General features: G+C 42.7%; 1 protein-coding gene and 1 long non-coding RNA gene across 2 annotated transcripts in view; one reads left to right on the plus strand and one right to left on the minus strand.

Moving 5' to 3' along the window:
- LOC309474010 overlaps window positions 1-23,608 on the plus strand; it is a 94,453-nt gene extending 70,845 nt beyond the window's left edge. Inside the window, exon 3 of the long non-coding RNA XR_014197175.1 lies at window positions 22,789-23,608. This is a non-coding gene — a long non-coding RNA (uncharacterized lncRNA). The remainder of the gene's footprint in view (window positions 1-22,788) is intronic.
- On the minus strand, window positions 1,003-26,445 carry LOC309473875 (NACHT, LRR and PYD domains-containing protein 3-like). Its single transcript, XM_082136113.1, has 11 exons — window positions 25,210-26,445; window positions 21,150-21,394; window positions 20,719-20,763; window positions 18,715-20,485; window positions 18,252-18,425; window positions 15,792-15,965; window positions 15,526-15,699; window positions 14,912-15,085; window positions 4,168-4,214; window positions 3,482-4,052; window positions 1,003-3,006 (listed from the first exon to the last, which is right to left on the minus strand). The coding sequence occupies exons 2-11, from the start codon at window positions 21,379-21,381 to the stop codon at window positions 2,619-2,621; spliced, it is 3,750 nt and encodes a 1,249-aa protein (XP_081992239.1). The 5' UTR covers window positions 21,382-21,394; window positions 25,210-26,445; the 3' UTR covers window positions 1,003-2,618.
- Between the last annotated feature and the right edge of the window lie 529 nt (window positions 26,446-26,974).

Genomic DNA, 26,974 nt, shown 5'->3' on the forward strand with positions numbered 1-26,974 from the left:
TGTCTGTTTTAAAGGAAATGTGAATGAGGAGACTATGAGTCTCAGACCTGATGTTGTAATTAAAGGAGTAAGTATTACTAATAGAAGATGAAATAATTACTTTATTAGGAAGTTACTAACAGAAAACAGCCCAATATCTTCTAAAATGTACTGGCATGCTACATTTGAGTGCATTGACTGGAAATATGCATGGTTGCTGCCTAAAAAATATTGCATAACAAATAAGGTGAGAGAAGGACACTTTAAAATACTTCATCTGGTATACCCTGTTAAAACTCTTTTTCTTTGGTTTCGTACGGATTTAGATGTTAAATGTGATTTCTGTGGGACTGAGAAAGAAAATGTTGTCCAAATGTTTTAATTGCATTTATAGCTAAATGTTTTGGGTAGATTTGGAATGTTTTCTTTGTAAATGCTTAGGGATGAAAGTTTACTTTTCTGAAAAAGATGTATTTTTTTTTATTTTAATAGACAAAGATTACCACCGAACATGGCCTTTATTGTTAATCTTTATTTGATTATGGGGAAATACCATATACATTAAAACAAATGGGCTAAAGGAAAACCCAACTTTTTGTTATTTCAGATAGATATGAAAAATGATATTGAGTTACTACTTGGGTTGAAAAATAGTAAAGCAAAACACACTAGGTCTCTATGTCAAGCTTTTATGCTATGTATTTATATGATGATCTCATACCTGTTATTTTTTTCTGTTTATATTATTTTCTTTCTTTTTACTTGTATTATTATTTTATTAATTACACTGTATATTTTCTTTTCCTATTTGTTGTAGTCTATATTTGTTTAATATTTTTACATTATATGTTGGATTATTTTCATGTTTATTATTTGTATGTGACTGGCATAAAAAAAAAAAAAAAACGAAATAATACTTTCATTGCTGTTGATTATTTAAAAGTCATTTGGTATGTAAATCTGAAGAACTGACTTTAAAAAATGGACATGGAGAGTTTAATGCAAAACACCAACATCCACACAGAGATTCTTACATGATTTATTCTTTTGCACAGTAAAGAGAGAAACCATAGACAAGATCAGATGTTTGCTCCTGGAAACACTATAATGCTTCTAAGACACAGGTTTGATCTTCATTCTGATGAAAAAATGTTTTTCCACTTTTTCCCAAAAATACTACTGGCATCATGGGTTGCAGCTTCTCCCCATCAGTACACACCAGTGCAAGAACAGTGGAAGATCTCACACTATATGTGGCATCTTTTAAGATAAAAAAAAAAAAACATAATTCAACATAACATCAATACTATCAATCACTGTACAGCAAAAGTTTGCATTCGTTTAATTCAGCAAGAGGTCTTCTATTGGTCACGGTCTTCACGTGATATGAATTCGCAGGTCAAAGTTCACCAAACATGAGCATTTCTAAATAAAAAGTATGCCAAGTTTGAACTTGCATCTGTGGTTCAGACCGAAGCCAAGAGCACGCAGTTCAGTCTGGAAATGGAACGGCAGTGTATTTGCTAACTTCACATAGCTCATCTTGGCAACTCTGGTTTATCATGACTGTAATATACATTTAAACAAGAGCTAATACAATAGGAAATAAAGACAAGCAAACAATTCGGTACAAAGGCAGTGCACTCTAGTACAATGTTAAAGATACAAATATAAAGTTATAAAACCTGGCCCAGGAAAAAAAATAAATCATAGATGAGACAAATAATGCCTGCTAGATATACCCCAAACAAATGATATCTCATGTTTAACTACACTACAGAGACATCAGAACCAGCGACAAATGTCAGAAGGACTCGCCAAGATAAGGCTGTTCTCGCCGGGGTACGTCAGCGTTGAGCGCCCAGTGATCGTCCAAACCACACAACTCCAAATAATAAATAAATGTGGATGTGTGTTTTCTCCTGCACTATCCAAGCTCGCTGGTTTATTGCGAGATGCATTGTAGGATACTTTACTGTTTCAAGTCCACATGACACCACCTGATGCATCTACATCCGGAGGATCTGAACTGTACTTGGCTAGATGTGAACTTTTGATTGGGAACAGTACTTGGGCAGCGACTGATGCCGATTCACAAAGAACACAAGAACATATACAGTATTGACAACCGGCTTTAAATTTTGTAATACAGTGAAATTCACATGCATTCTTATGCGTATGAATGTAAGTGAATGTAACGGAAAGTGTAATGTGTCTGGCCCTAGATGAAAAGAAAATGTCAATTAAACTTTTCTAAAAGACAGTCCGTTCCCTTCAGATATTCACTTGAATGGCCCATTTTAACATCAGAACAGTAAATTTCCGGTTTGCAGGTATGTAATCTTTATCCAAAATAATTTACATGCTTTTATACACTGACAATTCACCAAGTATGAAATACATAGTTAGACAATTATAAATAAATGTATCTATAAATTTGCTTAGACATTTTACCTGCCAAGTAAAAAAACAAACAAACAAACAACAAAAACAGGAATAAAAATGTTAGTATGAATTAATATTTTGGAAGATAGTCATAGCTGCTATGTATATTTTGGTAATTTTAGCAATATTTTTCCTGTATCATCACTAGAAAAGTCTGTTTATCTTCCTCAGTTTTAAATGCATGCACTTTGATCTCAAGGTGTAGAATCAGACCAGTTTTCTAAAAGGTAAGGCTCTTCTTTCTGAAGAATTGAGATGAATGTAGCTTTCGCAGCGTCACCGTAATTACGTAAGATGGCACAGATTTCTCTCATGCTCTTCACACAGGTTAAATCTTTAATTTCTAAATATTTTTCCTCACTAATTATTTTCTGATGACGCAGTTCATCTTGAATGTTCCCAATATTTATAACTTTTTTAACGAGAAGACACCAATTTTTTTCAAAAAATTGTGCTTTATCTGCCTCACTATTCAAACACAGCTTGTCTTTCTCAGTTGTTGCAGTGGAGACGCTTGTTTGTTCCTCTCTGATAGGAGTCATTTGAGGATCATTCTCCAGATGTTTCTTGAGGTTAGAGGACCTGTAGCACAGAGAGAGGCAGAATGAAACAGTGAGATAGAGTGTTTCATGCACAGACAGGGGACAAAGTTAAGACCGAATCTAGCAAGTATATGATGCAACTGAAACCTTTTTATATAAATATAGGCACATTTAAGCAGTTTCATGACAGGCAGGACAAATATATGGCCTGTAATTATTTTAATACACTCACCATTGGCAGGTGTGACAGTATTTTTTTGTTTTGTTTAACTATCCTACATGAAGTATTCTCTATAAATAATCTAAAGTATTACTCACAAGGATTATAATTCAGTGTTTTTTTTAAAGTAAAAAAACATTAAATGACTAACATCATTTACAGAAAGTTGGCTAATTTATTTTGTAAAAATGAGAGTATCAAGACTATATATACTGTAGTCTTGATAATATGATATGATATATTATCTTGGATGTTTTTGTGAAGAACAGAACATTAAACTATTAGTCACACTCACCCGGTTGTGTGTGTATCACAGTTGTTTCTCACAGGAGGCTGTTTAATGTCCCTCAGAGACACTGTAGAGCCCAAAGAAACCATAAATCCAGCATAGAGGGGTTCAGTGAATGTGGTGTTGAATGTGTGTAAGTGTGTGAGTGTGTTTGTGTCAGAGACGCTGTAGAAGGACAGAGTGCCGGCCGTCACATCCACATACACTCCTGCTCTCTTAGTGGATGAACGGAGGGTGGGTATACGAGTGCAGCTATTATTGTGACAGACAGTGAATTTGATATCAGAGCAGATCAGACTCCAGGATTTGTCATTGTATCCAAACTCACAGTCACAAAATCCTTTTCTGCGGATTCCTTTATATGTCACTGATATAAGAGCTCTTCCGCTCCATTCAGCCTCCCAGTAACAGCGTTCAGGCAGACTCTCTCGACACAGAACCTGACGACACTCATCAAATCTCTCTGGATGATCAGGATACGACTGCTTCTCTTCCACAAACGTCACCTTCCTGTTCTCATCAGACAGAATGAGTTGAGTGTTTGCTGTGTTTGGATCCAGTGTGAGATCACAGGCCCCTGAACACAAGAAGAGAGAAACATTTCACTAAATGAGACAAATCAACAACAAATCACTAAATGAGACAAATAAAACATAAAATAAAAATCAGTAAATGATTGTGTGTAGACCTACATTTTTGTGGTCCTGGTATAATCCTGAACTCTCCCCAATGATCCACCCTATAAAACACAAACATGATGCCATATTCATTTTCTAAAGGCAATAAAAAATAAAAACTCTGTCCGGTGACACAATCTTAGTTCACCCAAAAATGATCGGTCATTTAGCCTGATGTTGTTCCATTTTTCAAAAGATCTCCTTCTGTGAAAACTAAAGTCATATGGGTTTTCAATGCCATGAGGGCGAGTAAAAGAAACATGGCACAATAGAATTAAACTGGAATTTAGAATATTTTTTTTAGGATTCTAAAATCAAATTGTACAGTAGCTTGGGACAATACAATTAAAATGTCATGGACAATTTCTTTTAAAAACATGAAGGGTGAATTAATGGTGACAGAATGTGCATGTTATCAAGCACACCGGCTGATCTTTGAACTCATTGTATAATGATGATCACAGGACAGAAGCTCCTGAAGCAGCAGCTTTTTTGTTATTGTCATTTCTGTCATTTCTATCTCTCAGCTGACTCTCTGCAGTCACATTTACTGAACTATCAAATTGTCAAGTACTCATATTTGCACAATGCTAGTATAGAGCACTGCAGTGATGACAGATTTCTGTTCACATCACTCTGGTTCCCTCAACAAAAAAACAATATGATTTTTTCCATTGGGTCTTAGATTACTGCTGAAAATAAGCTCTGTGACCAACAAAAGCTTATGAGTCTTTGTCCATCATGATACTCTTCCCAAATGAACACGTTTATGAATTTTGAAGCCTCCCTCTGATACAAAATACATCATCCCTGCAGCGCTCTATTGCGCCATTGTTAAAGTTCTCATATCACTGTATTTTTACAACATTGCACAACAATAGTCTCCAATGATCTGAATTATTCTTAGTTCCCTTTCGTCCTGGGAACGGAGACGTGTCGTCGGGGGAGTTCCCTGACGAATTGGGATCACGCTAGGGAGCCAATTGCCTTCGAGAGAATTAAAACGAGCCAATGGATATTGGCAATGCAAGATTTGCATTCCGCGACCCGCCTACCAGCGTGGGTATAAAAAGCGGAAGTAAACATTGCATCAGTGCTTTTTGCTTCGGAGCCATCCAGTGTGTCTCCATGTGAGCTGCTGTTCTTTTGCCTGAAGACTTAAAAAAAAAAAAAAGAAGAAGAAGAAGAGCCTTTCTGGTGCTGATGTGACGGCGCTTCAGCGACCATCGCTTCCTGCTGCTGCTGAGTTCTTTTTTGTTTGTTTTCTCTTTAAAAGAAAAAAAGAGCTGTTTTCACAGCTGGTAGTGGTGAGTGCAGCACACGGGCTTGCAGTTTCCCCGTCGTGTCTGCCGCGGTGGTCCCTCGGTCCTTCAGCACGCCACAGAGAGTAATTCTCTTTCTAAAAGAGCATCATGGGTGTTTCGCGTCCCTTTCAGGATGTCGTTTCACCCGTGCGTTTCTGGATGTGGTCGACTTCTCCCTCAGGAAGATGGTCACAAACACTGCCTCTCGTGTTTGGGCTTAAAGCACGCTGAGGCAGCGTTTGTGAACGAGTCATGTTCTCATTGCGGGAACATGACTCTGGCGATGCTGCGTTCGAGACTGAGAACCCTGAAACATAGGGGAGTCCCTTCAGCAAATCCCGGGTCTAGTTCGTCTGCCGGTTCAGTTCGGCAGACGGCTACTTCGGTGATTCCTGTTGGTGAGCGGATGAGGATTACAGTGAAGAACGTCCCGTCTGGTGAAAGATCCTCACGGGCTTCTCACTCCTCTAGTAGCTCGTTGCCATTGGCTGTCCCGGTGGAGCTTCCGGAGCCGCGATGCAGTTGTGTCCGAAGACCGTTTCCACTTGGCGGGGTGCCCCTTCACTCCCCTCCCGCGCCTGTAGGTTTTCCTCTGGTCTGACCAGGGATGCCTACATGGCGTGTGGGGACGCCGCCTCCGCCCTGCATGTTATGGCGCTGCTGCAGGTCCACCAGGCCAAGGCACTCCTTGACATGCAGGGGGTGGTCCCGACCCCGGATTGCTGCAGGAGCTGCGTGCGGCAACAGACTTCGCCCTCCAGGCGACGAAAGTCACCGCACGTTCCCTGGGTCGAGCGATGTCCACCTTGGTGGTCCAGGAGCGCCACCTATGGCTTACCCTTGCGGATATGCGGGAAGCGGAGAAGAACAAACTTCTCAACTTCCCCATATCCCAAAGGGGCCTCTTCGGCGACGCGGTGGAGAGCTTCGCACAAGAGTTCTCCGCCGCCCAGAAGCAGTCGGAGGCAATACGGCATGTCCTGCACAGGAGGCAGACTGTCGCTCCGGTCTGCAGCTGGGCCCGGAGGCGCAGAGACTAGGACACGAGGAGTTAGGGCCTCGTTCCTCGTCTCTCCTCCTCTTCTCGCCACCGGGCAGCCCGCAGCAGAATGCCCAAGGGCCTTCTCTGCCGTCTGCCCCCCGGTGGAAGCAGGTTGGTGTCAAGTTCCACGCCCAGACCCCGCTCTCGGTCGCTACAATGCCACCAGAGCCGGGTCCCTGTCTTCCACCTTGCTGCCCCTCCGCGGGTACGCCGGTAGTTCGGGTGGGTTTGTTGGGACGGTATCTGGAAGCCTGGCTAGCGCTTCCGGGTCCATCCTGATGGCTCATCCGCACCATTCGGTCAGGCTATGCAATTCAGTTTGCGGTCGGTGGATGCCCCTGTCTTGCGGAACGAGATCGATGTCCTGCTGGCGAAGGACGCGATCGAGCCGGTCCCTCCTGCCGAGATGAGGTCCGGGTTTTACAGCCCCTACTTCATTGTACCCAAGAAAGGCGGTGGGTTACGGCCAATCCTGGACCTGCGAGTTTTGAATCGGGCCCTGCACAAACTCCCGTTCAAAATGCTCACGCAGAAGCGCATTTTTGAATGCATCCGTCCCCAGGATTGGTTTGCAGCGATCGACCTGAAGGACGCGTACTTTCACGTCTCGATTCTTCCTCGACACAGACCGTTTCTACGGTTTGCGTCCGAGGGTCGAGCGTATCAGTACAAAGTCCTTCCCTTCGGGCTGGCCCTGTCGCCCCACGTCTTCACGAAAGTCGCGGAGGCGGCCATTGTTCCCATGAGAGAACAAGGCGTTCGCATCCTCAACTATCTCGACGTCTGGCTCATTCTAGCTCACTCACTCGCGAGATGTGTTGTGCGATCACAGGGACATGGTGCTTCGGCACCTCAGCCGGTTGGGGCTTCAGGTCAACTGGGACAAGAGCAAACTCTGCCCCATGCAGAGGATCTCTTATCTCGGTATGGAACTGGACTCAGTCGCCCGGACTGCGCGCCTCATGGAGGAACGCGTCCAGTCAGTGCTCACCTGCCTCAGGTCCTTTCGAGGCAGGACAGCGGTTCCACTGAAACAATTTCAGAGGCTCCTGGGGCATATGGCAGCCGCAGCCGCAGTAACGCCGCTCGACCTGTTACATATGAGACCGCTTCAGCGCTGGCTTCACGATCGAGTCCCGAGGTGGGCGTGGCAGAGCGGCACGTTCCGGGTCAAAGTGACCCCGCACTGTCGCCAAACCTTCTCCCCATGGTCGGATCCTGTGTTTCTTCGGGCCGGAGTGCCCTTAGTCCAGGTTTCCAGGCATGCTGTGGTTTTCACGGATGCCTCTGCCATGGGGTGGGGGGCCACGTACAAAAGGCATGCAGTCTCGGGTCTGTGGACGGGGCCCCAGCTGCATTGGAACATCAACTGCCTAGAGTTGCAAGCAGTACGCCTAGCCTTGTGTCGCCTCAAGGGGTTTCTCAGACACAAGCACGTACTGGTCCGTACGGACAGCACTGCGACCGTTGCGTACATCAACCATCAAGGTGGTCTATGCTCCCATCGTATGTCGCGACTCGCCTCCCACCTCCTCCTATGGAGTCAGAAGCATCTGAGGTCGCTTCGTGCCGTTCATGTTCCAGGGGCACTCAACCGTGTGGCAGACGAGCTCTCACGGCAGCCTCCCCTGCCAGGAGAATGGCGACTCCATCCCCAGGCGGTCCAGCTGATTTGGAGTGTCTTCGGAGTCGCACAGGTAGACCTGTTTGCCTCTCCAGACATGACCCATTGCCAGTGGTTTTACTCCCTGACCGAGGGGACCCTCGGCACGGACGCCCTGGCTCACAGCTGGCCCCGGGACCTGCGCAAGTATGCGTTTCCCCCAGTGAGCCTTCTTGCACAGACCCTGTGCAAGGTCAGGGAGAACGAGGAGCAGGTCCTTCTAGTGGCGCCGTATTGGCCCACCAGGACTTGGTTCACGGAACTCATGCTCCTCGCGACAGCCCCTCCTTGGCCGATTCCTCTGAGGAAGGACCTCCTTTTTCAGAGACGGGGCACTCTATGGCACCCGCGTCCAGACCTCTGGAAACTCCATGTCTGGTCCCTGGACGGGACGCGGAGGTTCTATGTGGTCTACCACAGGCAGTGGTGGACACCATCACTTCCGCTAGAGCCCCCTCTACGAGGCGCCTCTATGCGTTGAAGTGGAACCTGTTCGTCGATTGGTGTTCCTCCCGTCAGGAGGACCCCCGAACTTGCCCGATCAGAGTCGTGCTTTCCTTCCTGCAAGATGGGATGGAGCGAAGGCTGTCTCCCTCCACCCTCAAAGTGTATGTCACTGCAATAGCCGCGCATCACGATGCAGTAGAAGGTAAGTCTTTGGGAAAGCACGACCTGATCATCAGATTCCTTAAGGGTGCTAGGAGGTTAAACCCACCTTGTGTTTTGCACTCTGTACCCTCTTGGGACCTAGCTCTGGTACTTAGAGCTCTTCAAAGTCCTCCCTTTGAGCCTTTGTCGACAGTAGAGCTTAATATCCTGTCCATTAAGACAGTGCTCCTGTTAGCAATGGCCTCTTTCAAGAGGGTCGGGGATCTGCAGGCATTTTCGGTCGACGAATCGTGCCTAGAGTTCGGGCCGGGCCTTTCTCACGTTGTATTGAGACCCCGGCTCGGATATGTGCCCAAGGTTCCTACCACTCCCTTCGCGGATCAGGTAGTGAACCTGCAAGCGTTGCCCCAGGAGGAGGCAGACCCAGACCTAGCTTTTCTCTGTCCCGTCCGCGCCCTGCGGGTTTATATTGACAGAACGCAAAGCTTTAGGACCTCAGATCAGCTCTTTGTCTGTTACGGAGGCCAGCAGAAGGGGAAGGCTGTCTCCAAGCAGAGGTTAGCCCACTGGCTAGTGGATGCTATCCCCCGAGCGTATGAGTCTCTGGGTGAGCCTTGTCCTCCCAGGTTGCGGGCTCATTCCACTAGAGGTGTTGCCGCTTCCTGGGCTTTGGCTCAAGGCGCCTCGCTGACAGATATCTGTAGAGCTGCGGGCTGGGCGACACCTAACACGTTCGCTTGGTTCTATAGCCTACGTGTGGAACCTGTTTCCTCCCGAGTACTTGCTACGGCCAGTGGTGCGAGGGAATAGGTTGTGTCGGCTTGCTACGCCACTCCGCCTCTCGGCCGGATACGTGCGTCCTTGCTCCGTATGGCGCCCAACGTTGGTGAGCCTCGTGAGTTCCTCCATCACCCCTCCGGTGCCAGGCGTGGCGGACCGCCCGACGCGAGGTCTGCTACCTCTAGTAGGAGTTGCTAGTTGACTGGGTGTTTTTTCCAGTGGTCTCTACAGTGACCTATGATGCCACGTGCAGTTCAGCCGTGTCTTCCCCTTGACAGACTCGTTCTGTCGTCCCTGTTGAGTACGCTCCCACTTCCCTCAGATTGGGACCACCTCAGGGACTGCCATATGTTTCACTATCCTACTGGGCTAGTACATATGTGTATTCCAGGCCTTCCTCAGGCAGGCTGGGGCTTCCGCAGCGCCCCCCCCCCCCCCCCCCCCCCCTTTTTTGGGGGTTAGGGCACGCTTTCCCAGTGTTATCCAATATCCACTGAGCGGGTCTTGCGGAACAGCAGTGTGATTCTCTAGCTAGCTCCCGCAACTTATTACAAGAAACTGCTGCAGAGTAGATTAGCTGGGCGCTGGAAGGGGCCAGAACCATGGCGTTTTATTAGGGATCCCAATTCGTCAGGGAACTCCCCCGAAGACACGTCAGAGTTCCCAGGACGAAAGGGAACGTCTCGGTTACGTATGTAACCCTCGTTCCCTGAGTTCAGGGAACGGAGACGTGTCATCCCTTCGCCATGTTGCTGTACCTTCACGGAGGACTGGACACTGTTCGGCTCCTCAGCGAAAAGCACTGACGCAATGTTTACTTCCGCCTTTTATTCCCGCGCTGGTAGGCGGGTCGCGGAATGCAAATCTTGCATGCCAATGTCCATTGGCTCGTTTTAATTCTCTCGAAGGCAGTTGGCTCCCTAGCATGATCCCAATTCGTCAGGGAACTCCCTCGACGACACGTCTCCGTTCCCTGAACTCAGGGAACGAGGGTTGCATACGTAACCGAGACGTTTTCTAGTGGAGGGTCTCTGGTTTGTGCAAATCTCTAGTTTGTACATCACTTTCACAAAAATATTTGAAACTGTTCTATGAAGTTTTATGCCTGTAAATGAACAAATTTCAAACAGATGGTTTTCTTAAACAGCTGGATAGACCCTTGTTTTGACACTAATGAAGTGAGTAATCAGTCTTTCCATACTGATCAGGACACTTTAGCGTTTGCACTATCAATGCATCCTAATACATTGAAGGGGTCATATGATGCTTTTTAATGTTTTCCTTTTCCTTTAGTGTGTAATGTATCTGTCACAGATATCCAAGGAAGATGAAGAAGATGACGGATAACAAAAAGTTGTATTTATATAGCTCAGAACTGAATAGTCAGACAGCTTGCAAACATCACACACAAACAATACTGGGCAATGAACTGAAACACAGACAGGAACTAAATACTCAGACATATTTAACTAAAGGACAAACAACTGTGATGAATGTAGTTAGTATCCATTGTGACCGACGAGTGGCGGGAATCTAGAACAAAGGAACACATGTGAACACATGACACTGACAGTACTCTGGAGGTGGACGAGGTGATGGAGAGGTGATGGTGAGAGGCTGGAGTGAGAGGATGATGGAGGAATGACGACAATTCCTTGGCTGTGATGGTGGTGGATGGCCGATGCCGCAGACCCAGAGCCTGGCAAAGATGACAGCCCACGATGGAGACGAGGGAGGGAGTCGCCAAAGTGTTGACGGGACTGTCAACATCTGGGGAATGACAGACGGAGCCGATTGATCCCAGGGCGCAGATGGAGAGCCAATAGAGTAGAGTGTCGGCAATGTCGCTGCGACAACCATCAGAGGAGGAGCCAGAGTACCAGAGGACTGAGATGATGCCGGTGTGACCACGTACCAAGGCGAGTCCGAAGGGAAGAAGGAGCCCGCTGCAGCCGTGGGGGGCATAGCGGAAAATCCGCAAGTCCGTGGAGAAGGTGGTATGACGACTGACCAAGGGGGAGCCGAACCTGGTTGAGTCGAAAGGCAGAGGGGGTCTGGTGGAGCCGAAGGTGGGAAGAGCTAGGGCTGAGCCACCAGGTCAACGGGCCGAGACAGAAAGTGGCGTTCAGTGGCCAGAGGCGGAGCCACAGGATCCACTCGCTCAGGCACTAATAGAGGTTGCTCGACCTGAGTCTCAACGTCACGCCATGGCGATTTCGGGCATGGTGAAGGGCTGCAAACCTCCAGCAGAGGCAGGGCTGAAGGACTGGCTGAGAAGGTCGGTGATGGAGGCAAATGGAGACATGGAAGGGTTGAACATAATGTATAGTCCATGCAAGTCTCTGTGCTGTTTAGAGACAGCAATGAAGTTTCACAATTCATAGTGCTATCTAGGAAAAGCGATGAAAAATCCCAAAAGGGGTGGGATAGGGTGTTTGACGATACCTCCGTGGTGAAGTCAATCAGCAGGTCCTCAGTTTCAAATTCCACCAGTTTCCCCTTGGTCACCGATGTCGCGGGCTCACACCCCTGGTCAGACTCACTAGGGGGCTCCTCTTCCAGGGCGAGGGTCCACGCTGACCTCTTGTCCTCCGGCTCTGGCTGACACGTAGCGGTAGGTGGTAGCTCTCCATTTGCAGGGGGCTCATGCAATCCTTCCAAGGTCGCAGATGTTGAAACTGGCTGGGTCCGGCTCTGCTCTGGATCAGGGCGCGACGCTCTCCAGACACCGGGTGATAGCCTCTCTCCAGCTCAGTCCAGTGGTGTCAGGGAGGGCCATGGAGTGATGGAAGTTAGCCCCGATCCAGAACAGTAGCTACGTTTACATGGACACAATCGGAATGAAATCAATACGATTGATGAATCCGAACAAGGTGTTTACATGAATGATAAATAAAGTAATCGGGTTGATGTGCGCGTTTATATGTCACAAGTTTCAAATCGGATCTGATGTTTTGACATGCGCACACTGCACGAATACACAGAGTTCTACCAGAAAGACTCGGGAGAATTATTTCAATAAACCGTACATTTATTGACAGCTCAGCAAGCTGATAATCTACAAAGTCATTTGGCGTAGGCCCTGTCCGTAGTGCATAATCCGAGAGTATCGGATCTGCAATTCCTGCCTAAAGATGAAGGCAGGGGCGCAGCAGACCCCCCGGGAGGTATGGACAGGACCTTCCTGGTGGTGGTGGGGAGGATGGGGGTAATCGTCGCTTCAGTATCTGCGAACTCAAACATGTGTAAGTACCGAGCTTTTATACATGAGCATGAGAATATGATTGGATAGAAGTGAAGGCAATAGGTGACGTAGTAATTGAGTCTTCCCGGCAGAACTTATGCTAAAGCTTTCATTTTCCCGCTTTTTGCGCATAAATTTCTCCTCTATTGGTTCTTTATTTGTTTTAAACAGCAGACGTAATATTAATTCGTCTCTGGTCATAATTTAGAGCATATTAACCGTTTTGCCGTGCTGCTTATTGATCACGCAGTAAAAATGCCCCTCCCCGCGGCCAAAACCAGACGTCTGTGGATGAGAATCCAAAACAAGCACTGGTGGGAAGTTGTCCTGCTCCACTTCACAGACGCGCAAGTGAAATGAGAATTTTAGAATGACGGGAAACGTATTAATATGATACTTTATTCAACAGGAAGAACAGCTCGTTCCGCGCATCATACGTCATTACGCTATTTAACATCATCGCACATGCGCAGTCCTTTCAGTTTCGGTTTTCAATCCGATCAAGTGTTTACATGTTCTCTCGATCGGATTACAAAAGGGATAAACCACCCCTTTCAATCCGATCGAAATTTCATTCGGATCGAGCTCAATCGGATCGATTAAGATGTTTACATGAAGGTTTTTTAGTCCGATTGAGCCGTCAATCCGATTATAAGTGTCCATGTAAACGCAGCTACTGACTTCAGGGTCTCATCATCATGAGGGCAGGTGAGTGCAAGACAAATAAGCTCCTGTGAAAATGATAAAAAGTTGTGACTCTAAAACGCCACGACCGCAAACTTAGCGGCATAATCCATCTTTGGTCCGGTATTCTGTCACAGATATCCAAGGAATATGAAGAAGATGACGAATAACAACAAGGTTTATTTAAATAGCTCAGAACTGAATAGTTAGACAGCGTGCAAACATCACACACAAACTATACCAGACAATGAACTGAAAGACAGGCAGGAACTAAATACTCAGAGACGTTTAACTAAAGGCAGAACAGCTGTGATGAATGAAGTTAGTGTCCATGGTGACTGACAAGTGGCGGGAAACTAGAACAAAGAAACACATGTGACGAGTGAAAGCCAAAACAAACAGAACATGACACTAACAGTATCTGTTTGTTTAAGTATAAGATCTACAAAGTTACAAAGTTCATAATTTCCCACAAAAGGATTTGTTCTGTCTAACAGAGAACAGTGATCCAGACCAGCCTAAAATGCCTCGATCCAAGTCCAGATATTACTTCCACAAACGTCTATGTCACAATGTGAAATATTAGAACAATATTAGCATAATGCAGCACAAAAGCAAATGCAAAGAAAGAAGACAAGGCTTCTGTGAATTGTAGTGTTGACACCATGTCGTGGAGATGCTGTGTGTTTGAATGTGAAAGCAAAACCCCTTTGTTTAGCTTTCGAAAATGGATGAATTTAGGAATCAGTGGTCAAGAATTATTTATAATGCACTTCCTGAGCAATTCAACCCAAAAGTTGGCTTGTGTACAGCACATTTTACAGAGCAGCACATTTAATAAATTAAAGATATACACTTCAATATGTTTTTTAAACTATATTTTATGTTGTGACTCCAGGATATAAAGTTGTTGCAGTGAAGAAAAAAATTAAACCATTACTTGCAGAGACGGGTATTTTAACATAATAATTGTGTGTATGTGTCCATTCAAGTGCAATGAGACACGAATGAGGAATCGATTAGGATCTCTCTATGTGGGGCTGTGCACACAGATAACAGCGCACAAGCCTCTTCTAGTGCTGGAATGGTTTAAAATCTATTGAATGTGCAAACTGGCAACACAAAACACATGCAAATTATAAACGTTCACTCTATGGTGGTTAAACTTGCAATTAATCTGTAAATCACATGCAAGCCGAACCGTGGGGCCTGGTCCGTATGGATCACGGATCAACTACGATCCGTTTAACCCCTAGTTATAACGTCGTTAACCTATTCTATTGCCCATTAAACAAAATAGTAAACTTAAAAATAAAAGATATGACCCCTTTAATAATAACTATATCCAAATGAGAGTAACCAACCTGTGATCAGATCACCTGAGTCAGATCTCAATAGCAGGTTTAAACCGGGCCTCTTATTGCCCCACTTACTTGAGTTTGTTCAATGAGCAGTTTGGATCCTCCAGTTTGTTAGAGAGCAGCTTGATTTCTGAATATCCTGGGTGATTGTAGCTCAGATCCAGCTCTCTCAGCAGTGAGGGGTTTGAACTCAGAGCTGAAGACACATAACCACACCCTTTCTCTGTCACCATACAGCCAGACAACCTACAGAAACACACAGTCAGATCATCTACAGACACGCATTAACATTATGACCGACAGACTGTAAATAATATCTCATTTGTTCTTGTGGAAGTGGGGGCGTGGTTTGGAAGCCGCTGCAGGTAGAGAGCGAGTGTGGGGGACTTGAATGGTACGGGAAACACCTCTGGTTAATGAGAACTAACAGGTGTTTGCACTTTGCAGTGAGTCGAGAGATGGGTGAAAAGGAGCGGCGTGAGTGCAGAGATGCTGCTGCCTGGGGAGTGAGCTGTGCACATGAAAGCCGTGTTAAAGTGTTTTATATCTAGAAGTCCGAGTTACAGGTGAAGAGCCCTCATGCTATAATTTTGTTTGCTTAAGTGAAGTATCTGAATAAATTCTCTGACCCCTATCTCCTTCATTCCCACCACAACAATCCTTAGCTTTCCCACAGTTCTTAATACCTCAGTATGTGTAGCTGACAGTTTGGGCTCTTCAGTCCTTCAGAAATAATCTTCACTCCTGAATCCTGAAGGTCATTGTTACTCAGATCCAGCTCTCTCAGTTGTGAGGGGTTTGAACTCAGAGCTGAAGACACATAACCACAGCCTTTCTCTGTCACCATACAGTCAGACAACCTAAAGGACACACACAGTCAGATCATCTACTAAAACAATCATCAACATTGTGACAGACAGACTGCAAATAATCTCTCATATATTCTTTATACCTCAGTATCTTCAGCGGACAGTTTGGGCTCTTCAGTCCATCAGAGAGCAGCTTCACTGCTGAGTCCTTCAGGGCATTATAACTCAAGTTCAGCTCTCTCAGGACACAGTTTGAGGATTGAAGAGCTGATGTCATAATTTCACAATCCTGACCAGTGAGATCACAGTCAGCAAGACTAGAAGAGAGTAAAAACAGCACAATAAATTGGGGTTCAGGATGTGTTTTTTTTAAGGGGCAGCAGTGGCTTCTTAAAAACTAGAAATAATTAGATAAGTAAATAATTGGTAATACAAAAATAAAACAAAGTAAAATATTGTGAAATATGTGGTTACATAGAATATAATCCACAATTTAAAAATAGCTTTTACATTTCAAAATACACTCGGTTCACATTCGCGTTTTCCAAAAATGGTTTGTCTACACTGCATCATCTGATATGCTTAAATCTCTTTACAGCACCAGCGTAAAACATAGTGCTGAACGATTAATCAAAAAGTAATCGAAACCGAAATTCAAAACCTCTAACTGACGAAATTTTCCCATCTCGGTTATTTAATTTTTTAAATCCTGTTAAAACTTTCCCCTTAAAAACATACTACCGCGTGTAAACATACTAATCACGTAACTCCGCCACACCCAGTCAGCGGCATTAAAGCAACATGGAGGAGAACTAAAACACAGAGTCACCTGAGCAACTGGAGCAGCTTGTACCAAAGAAAAACACAGTGTCCGTCGCTTGGACACATTTTGGCTTCAGTAAGTGAAATCAAATGGAAACAATTAAATGGAAATACCACCAATCTGTTTCAACACTTGGAGCACAATCACGTTACCAAATATTACCAAACAAACAAAACAAAAAAAACAGTAATATTGTGAAATATTATTACAATTTAAAACAGCTGTTTTCTATGTGAATATATAGTAAAGTGTAATTTATTCCTGTGATCAAAGCAAAATTTTCATCATCATTACTCCAGTCTTCAGTGTCACATTTTTAACTTTTAAGAAGAACTTTCTTAAAAGTAAAAAATTTAAGAACTTTTATTTTATTTTTGGGGGGAAATAAATAAAAGAAATCAATACTTTTATTAATCAAGGATGAATTACATTGATCAAAAGTAATCAAAATTGATCATTGATCATTTATAATGTTACAAAAAATTATATTTCAAATAAATGCTGTTCTTTTGAACTTTATTCATCAAAAAATCCAGATTTTTTATTTATTTAATTTTTTACATAACTGTTTTCAACATTGATAATAATAATGAATGTTTTTTGAGCATCAAATCCGCATATTAGAATGATTTCTGAAGGATCGTGTGACACTGAAGACTAGAGAAATGATGCTGAAAATTCAGCTCTGATCACAGGAATAAATTACATTTTAAAATATATTAAAATATAAAATAGTTATTTTAAATTGTTATAATATTTAACAATATTATTGTTTTTACTGCCTTGGTGAGCAGAAGAGACTTCTTTTAAAAACATTAAAAATCTTACTGATCCAAAACTTTTGACTGGTAGGATTGGATTCAGAATGATGATCAAAACACAGATCGTTTCCTCTTCATGGGTCATTCAGTAATATTAGGCAGCTTTGATTTATATGTTGTTTAATGTTTGATGATCGTGTTGTTTTACATTTGCATAAGCAATCTTCTATCACTTGTTTCTGCATGATGTATACTGAAAGTGGTGTGACGTGTAGCCAAGTATGGTGTCCCATACTCGGCATTTGTGCTCTGCAGCAGTGAGTATTGAACACACACACACCTGGAGCAGTGGGCAGCCATTTTTGTTGCAGCACCCGGGGAGCAATTAGGTGTAGGTGCCTTGCTCAAGGGAACCTCAGTTGTGGGTAATGAGAGTGGAAGAAAGCACTGTTCATTCACTCCCCCACCTACATTTCCTGCCAGTACTGAGACTCGAACCCGCGACCTTCGGGTTACAAGTCCAACTCTGAAACCATTAGGCCACAACCCAATTTGATGTATTAAAATCTGTCGTTGTTAAAATCTGTCTCACTTTATGCATTTTCATGTTAAGCATTTTAGAATATCCCACTGTTATTGATTGAAATATTGCAGTGGGTGTTGTATAGACCTTATGCGCCAGAGAAACGAGGGCACCGCCAACTTTAGAATATTGTCTTTGAACTTCCGTTTTTGCGGTCGCTCTGTATATTTCTATGGCATTGCTGTCCAGGAGTAATTAACTTTTGAAGTGGATTTACTTAATGTAAAGTTAACGAAAGTAATTATGAGGATTGTAATGTTTAAAGCAGATGTCTTAACAAATGTCAGTAGACCGGGAAGATTTTAAAACGAACCGTTCATTCATAAAAACGCTAAATCGCTGTGAAAATACAGACCGGAAGACAAAAGACAATGAGTGCAATGCTGAAAAGGGGCGGAGCTACACAAGGTCTATAAGGATTGAATGAATCTCAAACCTCAGTATCTTCAGCTGACAGTTTGGGCTCTTCAGTCCACCAGAGAGCAGCTTCACCCCTGAGTCACGCAGGTTATTGCGACTCATGTCCAGCTCTATCAGATGTGAGTTTGGTGTCTGCAGGGCCAAAGCCACAGTTTCACAGCAGGTTTCATCAAGCCCACATGAGGAGAGTCTGCAAAAAACGAGATATTTGTCCATGGCATTTATTGTGTGTTTATCTTGTAAGTGATGGGTTATGTCATGTTCTCTGTGAACATTCAAGCTTTCTAGAAAAAATTATAAATGTCATGAATGCTGGAACTAATGTGACAGTCAAGTGAAAATAACTTTCAAACATATGTCTATAAAATTACTGTTTTGTAATAAAATTTTTGTAAATATAAATTTTACTCTCCAAAATTATTAAAAACATGATACTTGAAACATGATACATGAAAAACAGCTGTTAACAAGTTACTTACATGGCTTTTCTGAAGCATCTCACAGCGTGCAGGAGGCTCTTGTGGCCTCCTGGTTCAGTCCTGTACATCCTCAGGTTGAACTCATCAAGCACCTCTTCTGACATCAGCAGTACGTAAGCCATCAATGAGCACATGGAAGATGAGAGGTACTCTCCTGAAGATGATCTGAAGTATCTTTGCATTTCTGTATATAATGAACTGTCATTGAGCTCCAGTAAGCAATAGAACAGGTTGACTGAAGCTTCAGGTGAGATGTCCTTGTTTTGTATTTGTTTTTTAATGTGTTTGGTTATTTTTTTTATACTGTCTTTGCTGTCTTCAGTGTGTGTGAACAGGCCTCTGAGCATGTTTTGATTGGATTCCAGTGAAATACCCAGCAGAAACCGTAAAAATATGTCTAAATGTCGCTTCTGACTTTGCATGGCTTTCTTAACAGCCTTCTTTAGTAAATTTTGTAAACCAAATTGTGTTCCTTCACAGAAAAACTTCAGCTCGTCCATGTTCTTGTTCAGGTAGCAGAGGAACACATGCACTGCAGCGAGGAACTCTTGAACACTCAGATGCACAAAGCAGAAGACCTTCATCTCATGAAGTCCAGCTTCTTGGTGAAAGATCTCAGTGAGCATTCCTGTGGACTCAAAGTCTTCACTCACATCAATCCCACATGCTTTCAGATCTTCCTCATAGAACACTATGTTTTCCTTCTTCAGCTGTTCAAACGCTAGTTTGGCTAACTTCAAAATCATTGTTTTATTGGACTCTAAGAGCTTGGTATGTTCTCTTTCTGTTTTTCTGTCATGCTTCTGGCTCTTCATGTTCATCTGTATCAGCAGAAAGTAGATGTACATTTCAGTGAGGGTCTTGTTGATGTTCTCTACATTGTTCCCAATTGAGTTCTGATGAACAGTGGCTGTAATCCAACAGAACACAGGAATGTAACACATGATGTAGAGACTACGAAATTTCTTAATCTGTGAGATACTTCTGGAGGCCTGAGTCTCATCTGTGATTCTCTTTCTGAAATAGTCGTCCTTCTGCTGGTCAGTGAATCCTCGCACCTCAGTGAACAACCCTACATACTCCGGAGGGATCTGATTGGCTGCTGCTGGACGTGATGTCACCCAGACGTGAGCGGATGGAAGCAGAGTCCCGTTCACCAGACTTGTAAACAGTTCATCTACAGATGATTGCTCCTCAACACTCATCACCATTCCACTGTCAAAATCCAACGGAAGTCGTCTCTCATCCAGTCCATCAAAGATAAACGCAAGCTTACAACTATATATCTTACGTATCTTTGCTTTTTCCAGGTCCTTTAGTTCAGGATTAAATCTCTGTAGAATCTCATGCAGACTGAACTCTCTGTCTTTAATGCAGTTTATCTTTCGGAATGGAAGCAGGAAAACACAGTCTATATCCTGATTGGCTTCTCCTTCTGCCCAGTCCAGAATGAACTTGTGCACTGAGACCGTTTTTCCAATGCCAGCGATGCCTTTGGTCAGCACAATCTTTTTCTTATTTTTGTTCAGACAAAATACATCATTGCATCTGATTGGCCTGTCCTGTGATTTACGGCGTTTAAAGGCTGTATCAATCTGCAGAATCTCATGTTCTTGATTGACTTCTTTAAGATCCCCCTCCGTAATGAAGAGTTCTGTGAAAACATCCTTGAGATCTGCTTCATTTTCCTTTTTACCCTCAACAATGTGCTCTACTTTCTCCTTCATCTTCATTTTGTGAGTTTTCAAGAATTCCTGCAGCCAGAAATCATCTGTTATGAAAAATATAAATAAACAGGAAAAGTTGTGAACAAAACAATGCTGGAAATTTAAACACAAAGGTTTTCTACATTAGAATGATTATCATTATAATCAACTGGAGCAAACATATGGTATTTAAATTCATGGTACTGTAAACAGTTCTGTTCTGTACTGAGATCAATATACATAAAACATACTAAAATAATTTCTGATTCCTCTGTAAGGATGTTTAAGGTTAATTCACCTTGTTTTCTTGTGTGTTTCTCAGCTGGCTCTAATGATGTTTGCACTGTGAAGAGAGAGAAAAGAATGAGACTTTATGTTCATCAAAGTATCCTGAAAAAGGCTCTGCACCGTGTTTCAACACTTCATTAAACAAAACTTAACTAAATTAACTAAATCTGCATATTAGAATAATTTCTGAAGGATCATGTGACACTGAAGACTGAGTAACGATGCTGCAAATTCGGCTGCAAAACCTTTCCTGTGATGGCAACATAGGATTTTTTTAAAGATATTCAAATGGAAAGCTATTTCAAATTGTAATATTTCACAATATTTGTACTATTTTTGATCAAATTAATGCAGCCTTAGTGATCAAAAGAAATTTCTTTAAAAAAATCTGAATGTACATTTCTATGAATCTATGCTGCCTCTCATTCTTTCCTTTATTACCTTCAGTGTAGTTGTTCTGTAACTCTTCTGCCAGCCGGTTCTGGTTCATCTTCACAGCTTCTTCTGCTCCAAAACGCTCCATCATTATATCCACTATATCAGTGACATCAGAATCCTCCAGTGTACCAGCTCCAATGGGTCCATCTTCTTTTAAGTAACTCTTAAATCTCTTCAGATCATCTTTTTTCAGGTCATCTAGAGTATCATGACACCGTTTTTTTCCAGATGCCATCGTCCTTCATGGACTAGTGGAAAAAAAGAATAAGTCTTCAAATAGTTGCACATTTATAGCAGAGATCTATGCAGTATGTGTAAATAAACGTACATTATGAAACGACACTGTGATCAGATCAACTATTATGAAACATTTTTAAACTTCTAGGGCCCTATTTTAACAATCTAAGTGCATGGTCTAAAGCTCATGGCGCAAGTGCACTTAGGGCGTGTCCACTTTTGCTAGTTTAATGAAGGGAAAAATGGTCGGCGCTCCCGGCGCATGGTCTAAAAGGGTTGTCCCTATTCTCTTAATGAGTAATGGGTGTGTTTTGTCTCTATTCTCTTAATGAGTAATGGGTGTGTTTTGGGCATAACATGCAATAAACCAATCTCCCATCTCCCAATTCCTTTAAAAGCCAGCTGCACTCACGCCATGTTGGATTCGCTATATACATTGCGGAATTAGCAAGCGGAAAAACTGAACGCTTCTCCAGAGAGCAAATGGATCAGCTCGTTCGCGAGGTTAAAGTGAGCAAGCAGACCATCTACGGGACAAGCCGGATTCCACCATATATTTATGTACACAATAATAATCTTTTACATTGTAATCCTTTTATTTGTAAAATTTGGCATGTTTGTGTGCTGCTGCGCGTCCCAGTGTGTGTAATAAGCAGAGTGTGTGTGTAATAAGCAGAGTGTGCATGTGTTGTGGACCCGCCTCATATTACTAATGCGCCCTTTAAATAACAAAAAAAATATATATATATTGCTCCATTGACTTTAGTCAAGGTTTCAGTTGGTCAATGGCACAGTCTATTTCAGTTCCTCAAAATAGCAATGCGTCATCAATGCGCCCGAACACACCTGGTTTTCAGACCAGCAGCCCATTGCATTTGCAATTTAAACAATGGGGCGCAGGACGTGAAAATTAAAACTGCGTCAGGCTGCGTCTCATGTGACCTTGTTAATTGTACACGCTGTGACTATACAAATCACAACATGTAAATAGGAAAATGTTGGCGTTATTTTGTCACTTATTGGGAGCAGTTGTCACATGCCTGTCCTGTCTTGTGCTGCACATGGGTGTTTTGTTATTTTGGGCCATGTGCTCCTGTCTATTGTCTAGCCCCTCCCATCTTGTTATCTGATTATTGGTTTATTTGTCCCACCTGTCTGTCTCGTTACCCTCCTTGTTTGTCCCCCTATTTAGCCTCCCTGTGTTTGTAGTCCTGTGCTGGTTCGTTTGTCTGAGTTTCTCGTTCCTGGAGTTCCTGAGTTTTGTACCTTGTCTGCATGTCACTAATAAATTTCCTCTGCATTTGTATCCTCGTCTCATGTTAACTATTTCGTGACAGCAGTATGCTAGCTGGAGCCGTTTATCTCCAGTCTTTGTGCTAAGCTAGGCTAGCGGTGGGTGCGTCAGACAGTGTCACGGCACGCACGGAGATGAAAAGGGTATGTATGGACTTATCTAACTCTGGGGGAAACGGTGAATAAGCTAAAGTCCCAAAAAGTCGGCGTGTTCCTTTAAATGAGGATTAATTAGATAGGAGACACAATATAGGTGGGGTTACATTAACTAGTTCTCTCATAAAGCATGGATAGAATAAATATAAATGCCAGAGACAGTATACAAGACATAAAATTATCACACACATTATCCTGGGATGATTGTTAATTTATAGATCAGTTTGTCTATAAATTAATGCAGGAAAGTCTGTTTCAAGGGATGTAGGTCTTTCCTATGGCCTCTGCTTTTTCCACGTGACCACATTTTTCAGAGCAATAAAAAACATCTAATCTGATCCACATTAGCGTTTCAGAGCGCCCCATAGGACGCGGGTTTCGTGACATCATCGCGTACAAAAGTCCGATTTCATTGGCTAGGTGCCAACCAATAAGACAACAACTCCTTTGCGCCGTCCCCTCCCCTAAATTTTAGCGTACCAGTAAATATTTATTGTACAAATTCTCAAATTCACACCTACATGCTATCTTGCATGTTTTGCAACTCTTTTACCTTCATAGAACTTGGACTCAAATATAAAGAAATGCGGTCAGTGAGTGGTTAGGAGTTCAGTAAATTTGGTAATATATTCACAGATTCGAACTTCCCGGATCAATAACTCGTGAGCTAAACGTTTTTAAAACACAAATGACACATATTTTCAATCATAGTAATGCAGACAACGAGCTACAACCAAATTTTCCTCAAAATAAAAGGAAAAGACCCTGCTCAGACCCTGACCCACACTAAGCACTTTTTATAAATGAGGCTCTTAAAGCCATTTAATCTTTGACAGAAATGAAAGCGAGGCTGTGATGAATAATATAGTGTGCCAATTGTCAGCTCACAAAACATCTTTTATAAAACAGTTTTGAAAGTTATGAGTTTTGAAAAAGACATGTGATCTAGAACTTTATTCAGTGGATGCCACTGTAAAGACTGTAATCTAACACTCAGGGCGCTATTTTAACGATCTGAAACGCAAGTGTCAAGCGCAAAACGCAAGTAACTTTGTGGGTGGATCTCCGGCGCTGTTGCTATTTTCCCGGCGGGATAAATGCCTCTTGCGCCTGACGCAAATCTAAAAGGGGTTGGTCTGAAGTAGCTTCATTATTCATAGGTGTGGTTTGGGCGTAACGTGAAATAAACCAATCAGAGCGACATCTCACATTCCCTTTAAGAGCAGGCGCGCTTGTTCTAAAGCGGATTCCTATTATAACGGCGGATTTGCCAGGCGCGCGCCGGCAGCGGTTCACAGCCGAGGAGACTGACGTTCTCGTCAGGGACATTGGGGATGGAGAAACCCACCCAAATTAACTTCGGTTAAACAGGCGTATGATAATTTGGGTAAATGTGTAAGTTAGATGTATGCTTTTATAATAAATTGTCTGTCTATCTATCTATCTATCTATCTATCTAGCTATCGTAATAATAATGTATGATTTGCAAAAATGAAAACTGGTGCTCCTCTGTGTAGATGAATCAAAGTGCGCGTAGTGCACACGCTACATTGATTATGGCCAAGCATGCGCCCTTAAAATAGCATATGAATAACATGCGCAACGCGCCACTGACTTTAAACTATTTTTTCCTGGTTAGTGGCGCAATTGTTTTCTAAACCTGCAAAATAGCATGAAGGAACGTTTGCGCCGGAACACGCCTCCTCTTTGCGCTGAACCGCCCCCGGGAGCGCAAGTGTATTTCTTAGTTAAACGACGTGCGTCTGTGGAGGGAAAAGTTCGCTGTGCACGGGTGCAAAATAGGAATGATACATGCGTCGGTGTACAAAGTCAATTGCGCTGGGTGCAAGATAGGGCCCTCAGAGCTTTGTTTCGGTCAAATTCAATAAAGGTCTATTAGTTGTGCTGCATGAATCTTCTGTGAATACTGGAAACATGACACTTAAAAATTGGTCAGTTACATAAAATATTTACTAACTTAACTTGAATAATGACAATATTTGTAGATGTTTCTTTGTCCCCCTCTGAAAGCACTGATCTTCTCTTCACTTCCGTGTTCTCACAAAGTCTGTTGGTGTTTCTTAGTAAATTTGGTAATATATTCACAGATTCGAACTTCCCGGATCAATAACTCGTGAGCTAAACGTTTTTAAAACACAAATGACACCTATTTACAATCATAGTAACGCAGACAACGAGCTACAACCAAATTTTCCTCAAAACAAAAGGAAAAGTGAGTATGTCTGCTCAGACCCTGACGCTTTGTTTCAGTCAAATTCAATAAAGGTCTATTAGTTGTGCGGCATGAATCTTCTGTGATTACTGGAAACATGACACTTAAAAATTAGTCAGTAACATAAAATATTTACTAACTTACCTTGAATAATGACAATATTTGTAGATGTTTCTTTGTCCTCCTCTGAAAGCACTGATCTTCTCTTCACTTCCGTGTTCTCACAAAGTCTGTGGGTGTTTCTTTCAGGAGTCAAACAACATGATAAAACTGAGAGAAAAACATCCATTCAAGCAAGCAAACAAATATATATTTGTTTATGTATCTTCGTGGAGTTTTTCCATTGATTTCTTTTGTTTTTATACTGAGCTAATATTTCCTATCCTCTACGTCTTCTAATGGTTATGCAAATGTTTTTTGGTTTCATTTTCACTGTGTTCTCTTCCTGGTTTGAAGATCACTGTTCTTCACTAAAAAAACTTGAGTAGTTTAAATAAGAATCAACGTATAATTTATACAGTGAAGTCTATGAAGTGTTTTATTTTTTACATTTGTTTATTTAATTTCTTATTTGAATGGTGCTGTTGTATACATCTGTGTCTGAAAAATAAAGCACTGTTTATTTAATTTGTATATTATTTTGTGTATTTGTAAAGTGCATATTTGTTCTTATTTTTAATAACAAAGATAAAATAATGAAATAAAGATTTTTATCTTCTTCCACTATGGCCTACAAGGTCTGTCTTTTTTTTCTGTTATATTTTGCATATTATATTATACTTCTCTTTTTAAAATCGGAAAATTTGTTTGGCTGTACTGCTTTGCCACTTGCAAAATAGTAAAAAACAACATCGTAATCAAAAAATCGTGATAAAATCATGAATTGGGATTTTACTGAAAAAAATTGTGATATGATATTTTTGCCATATCGCACAACCATAAAAGAGGCTATGGGCCCTATTTTAACGATCTGAAACGCAAGTGTCAAGCGCAAAGCGCAAGTAACTTTGTGGGTGGGTCTCGGGCGCTGTTGCTATTTTCCCGGCGGGATAAATGCCTCTTGCACCTGGCGCAAATCTAAAAGGGGTTGGTCTGAAGTAGCTTCATTATTCATAGGTGTGGTTTGGGCGTAACGTGAAATAAACCAATCAGAGCGACATCTCACATTCCCTTTAAGAGCAGGCGCGCTTGTTCTAAAGCGGATTCCTATTATAACAGCGGATTTGCCAGGCGCGCGCCAGGAGCGGTTCACAGCCGAGGAGACCGACGTTCTCGTCAGGGACATTGGGGATGGAGAAACCCACCCAAATTAACTTCGGTTAAACAGGCGTATGATAATTTGGGTAAATGTGTAAGCTAGATGTATGCTTTTATAATAAATTTTCTATCTATCTATCTATCTATCTATCTATCTATCTATCATCTATCTATCTAATAATGTATGATTTGCAAAAATGAAAACTGCTGCTTCTGTGTAGATGAGAGAATCAAAATGCGCGTTGTGCACACGCTACATTGATTATGGCCAAGCATGCGCCCTTAAAATAGCATATGAATAACATGCGCAACGCGCCACTGACTTTAAACTATTTATTCCTGGTTAGTGGCGCAATTGTTTTCTAAACCTGCAAAATAGCATGAAGGAACGTTTGCGCTGGAACACGCCTCCTCTTTGCGCTGAACCGCCCCCGGGAGCGCAAGTGTATTTCCTAACTTACCGACGTTCCAGCAAAGTCCGCTTTGCGCGGGTGCAAAATAGGAATGATACATGCGTCGTTGTACAAAGTCAATTGCGCTGGGTGCAAGATAGGGCCCTATAACAGAATAGCGCTACAAAGCTGTGTAAAAGTAAAAAAAATTAAATAAAAAAAAACTACTACAAAATGCGTTGAAGTGGGGATTCCACTGA

The sequence above is a fragment of the Leuciscus leuciscus genome, assembly GCF_965113295.1.
Source record: "Leuciscus leuciscus genome assembly, chromosome: 14".
Lineage (NCBI taxonomy): Eukaryota > Metazoa > Chordata > Actinopteri > Cypriniformes > Leuciscidae > Leuciscus > Leuciscus leuciscus.

Coding starts and splice junctions, on each gene's coding strand:
- LOC309473875 (XM_082136113.1), bottom strand. CDS start 21,381: ATGGCATCTGGAAAAAAACGGTGTCATGATACTCTAGATGACCTGAAA. Junction 20,486..20,718: donor GAAACACACAAGAAAACAAG/GTGAATTAACCT, acceptor TTTTCATAACAG/ATGATTTCTGGCTGCAGGAA. Junction 3,007..3,481: donor TGTGATACACACACAACCGG/GTGAGTGTGACT, acceptor TCTGTGCTACAG/GTCCTCTAACCTCAAGAAAC.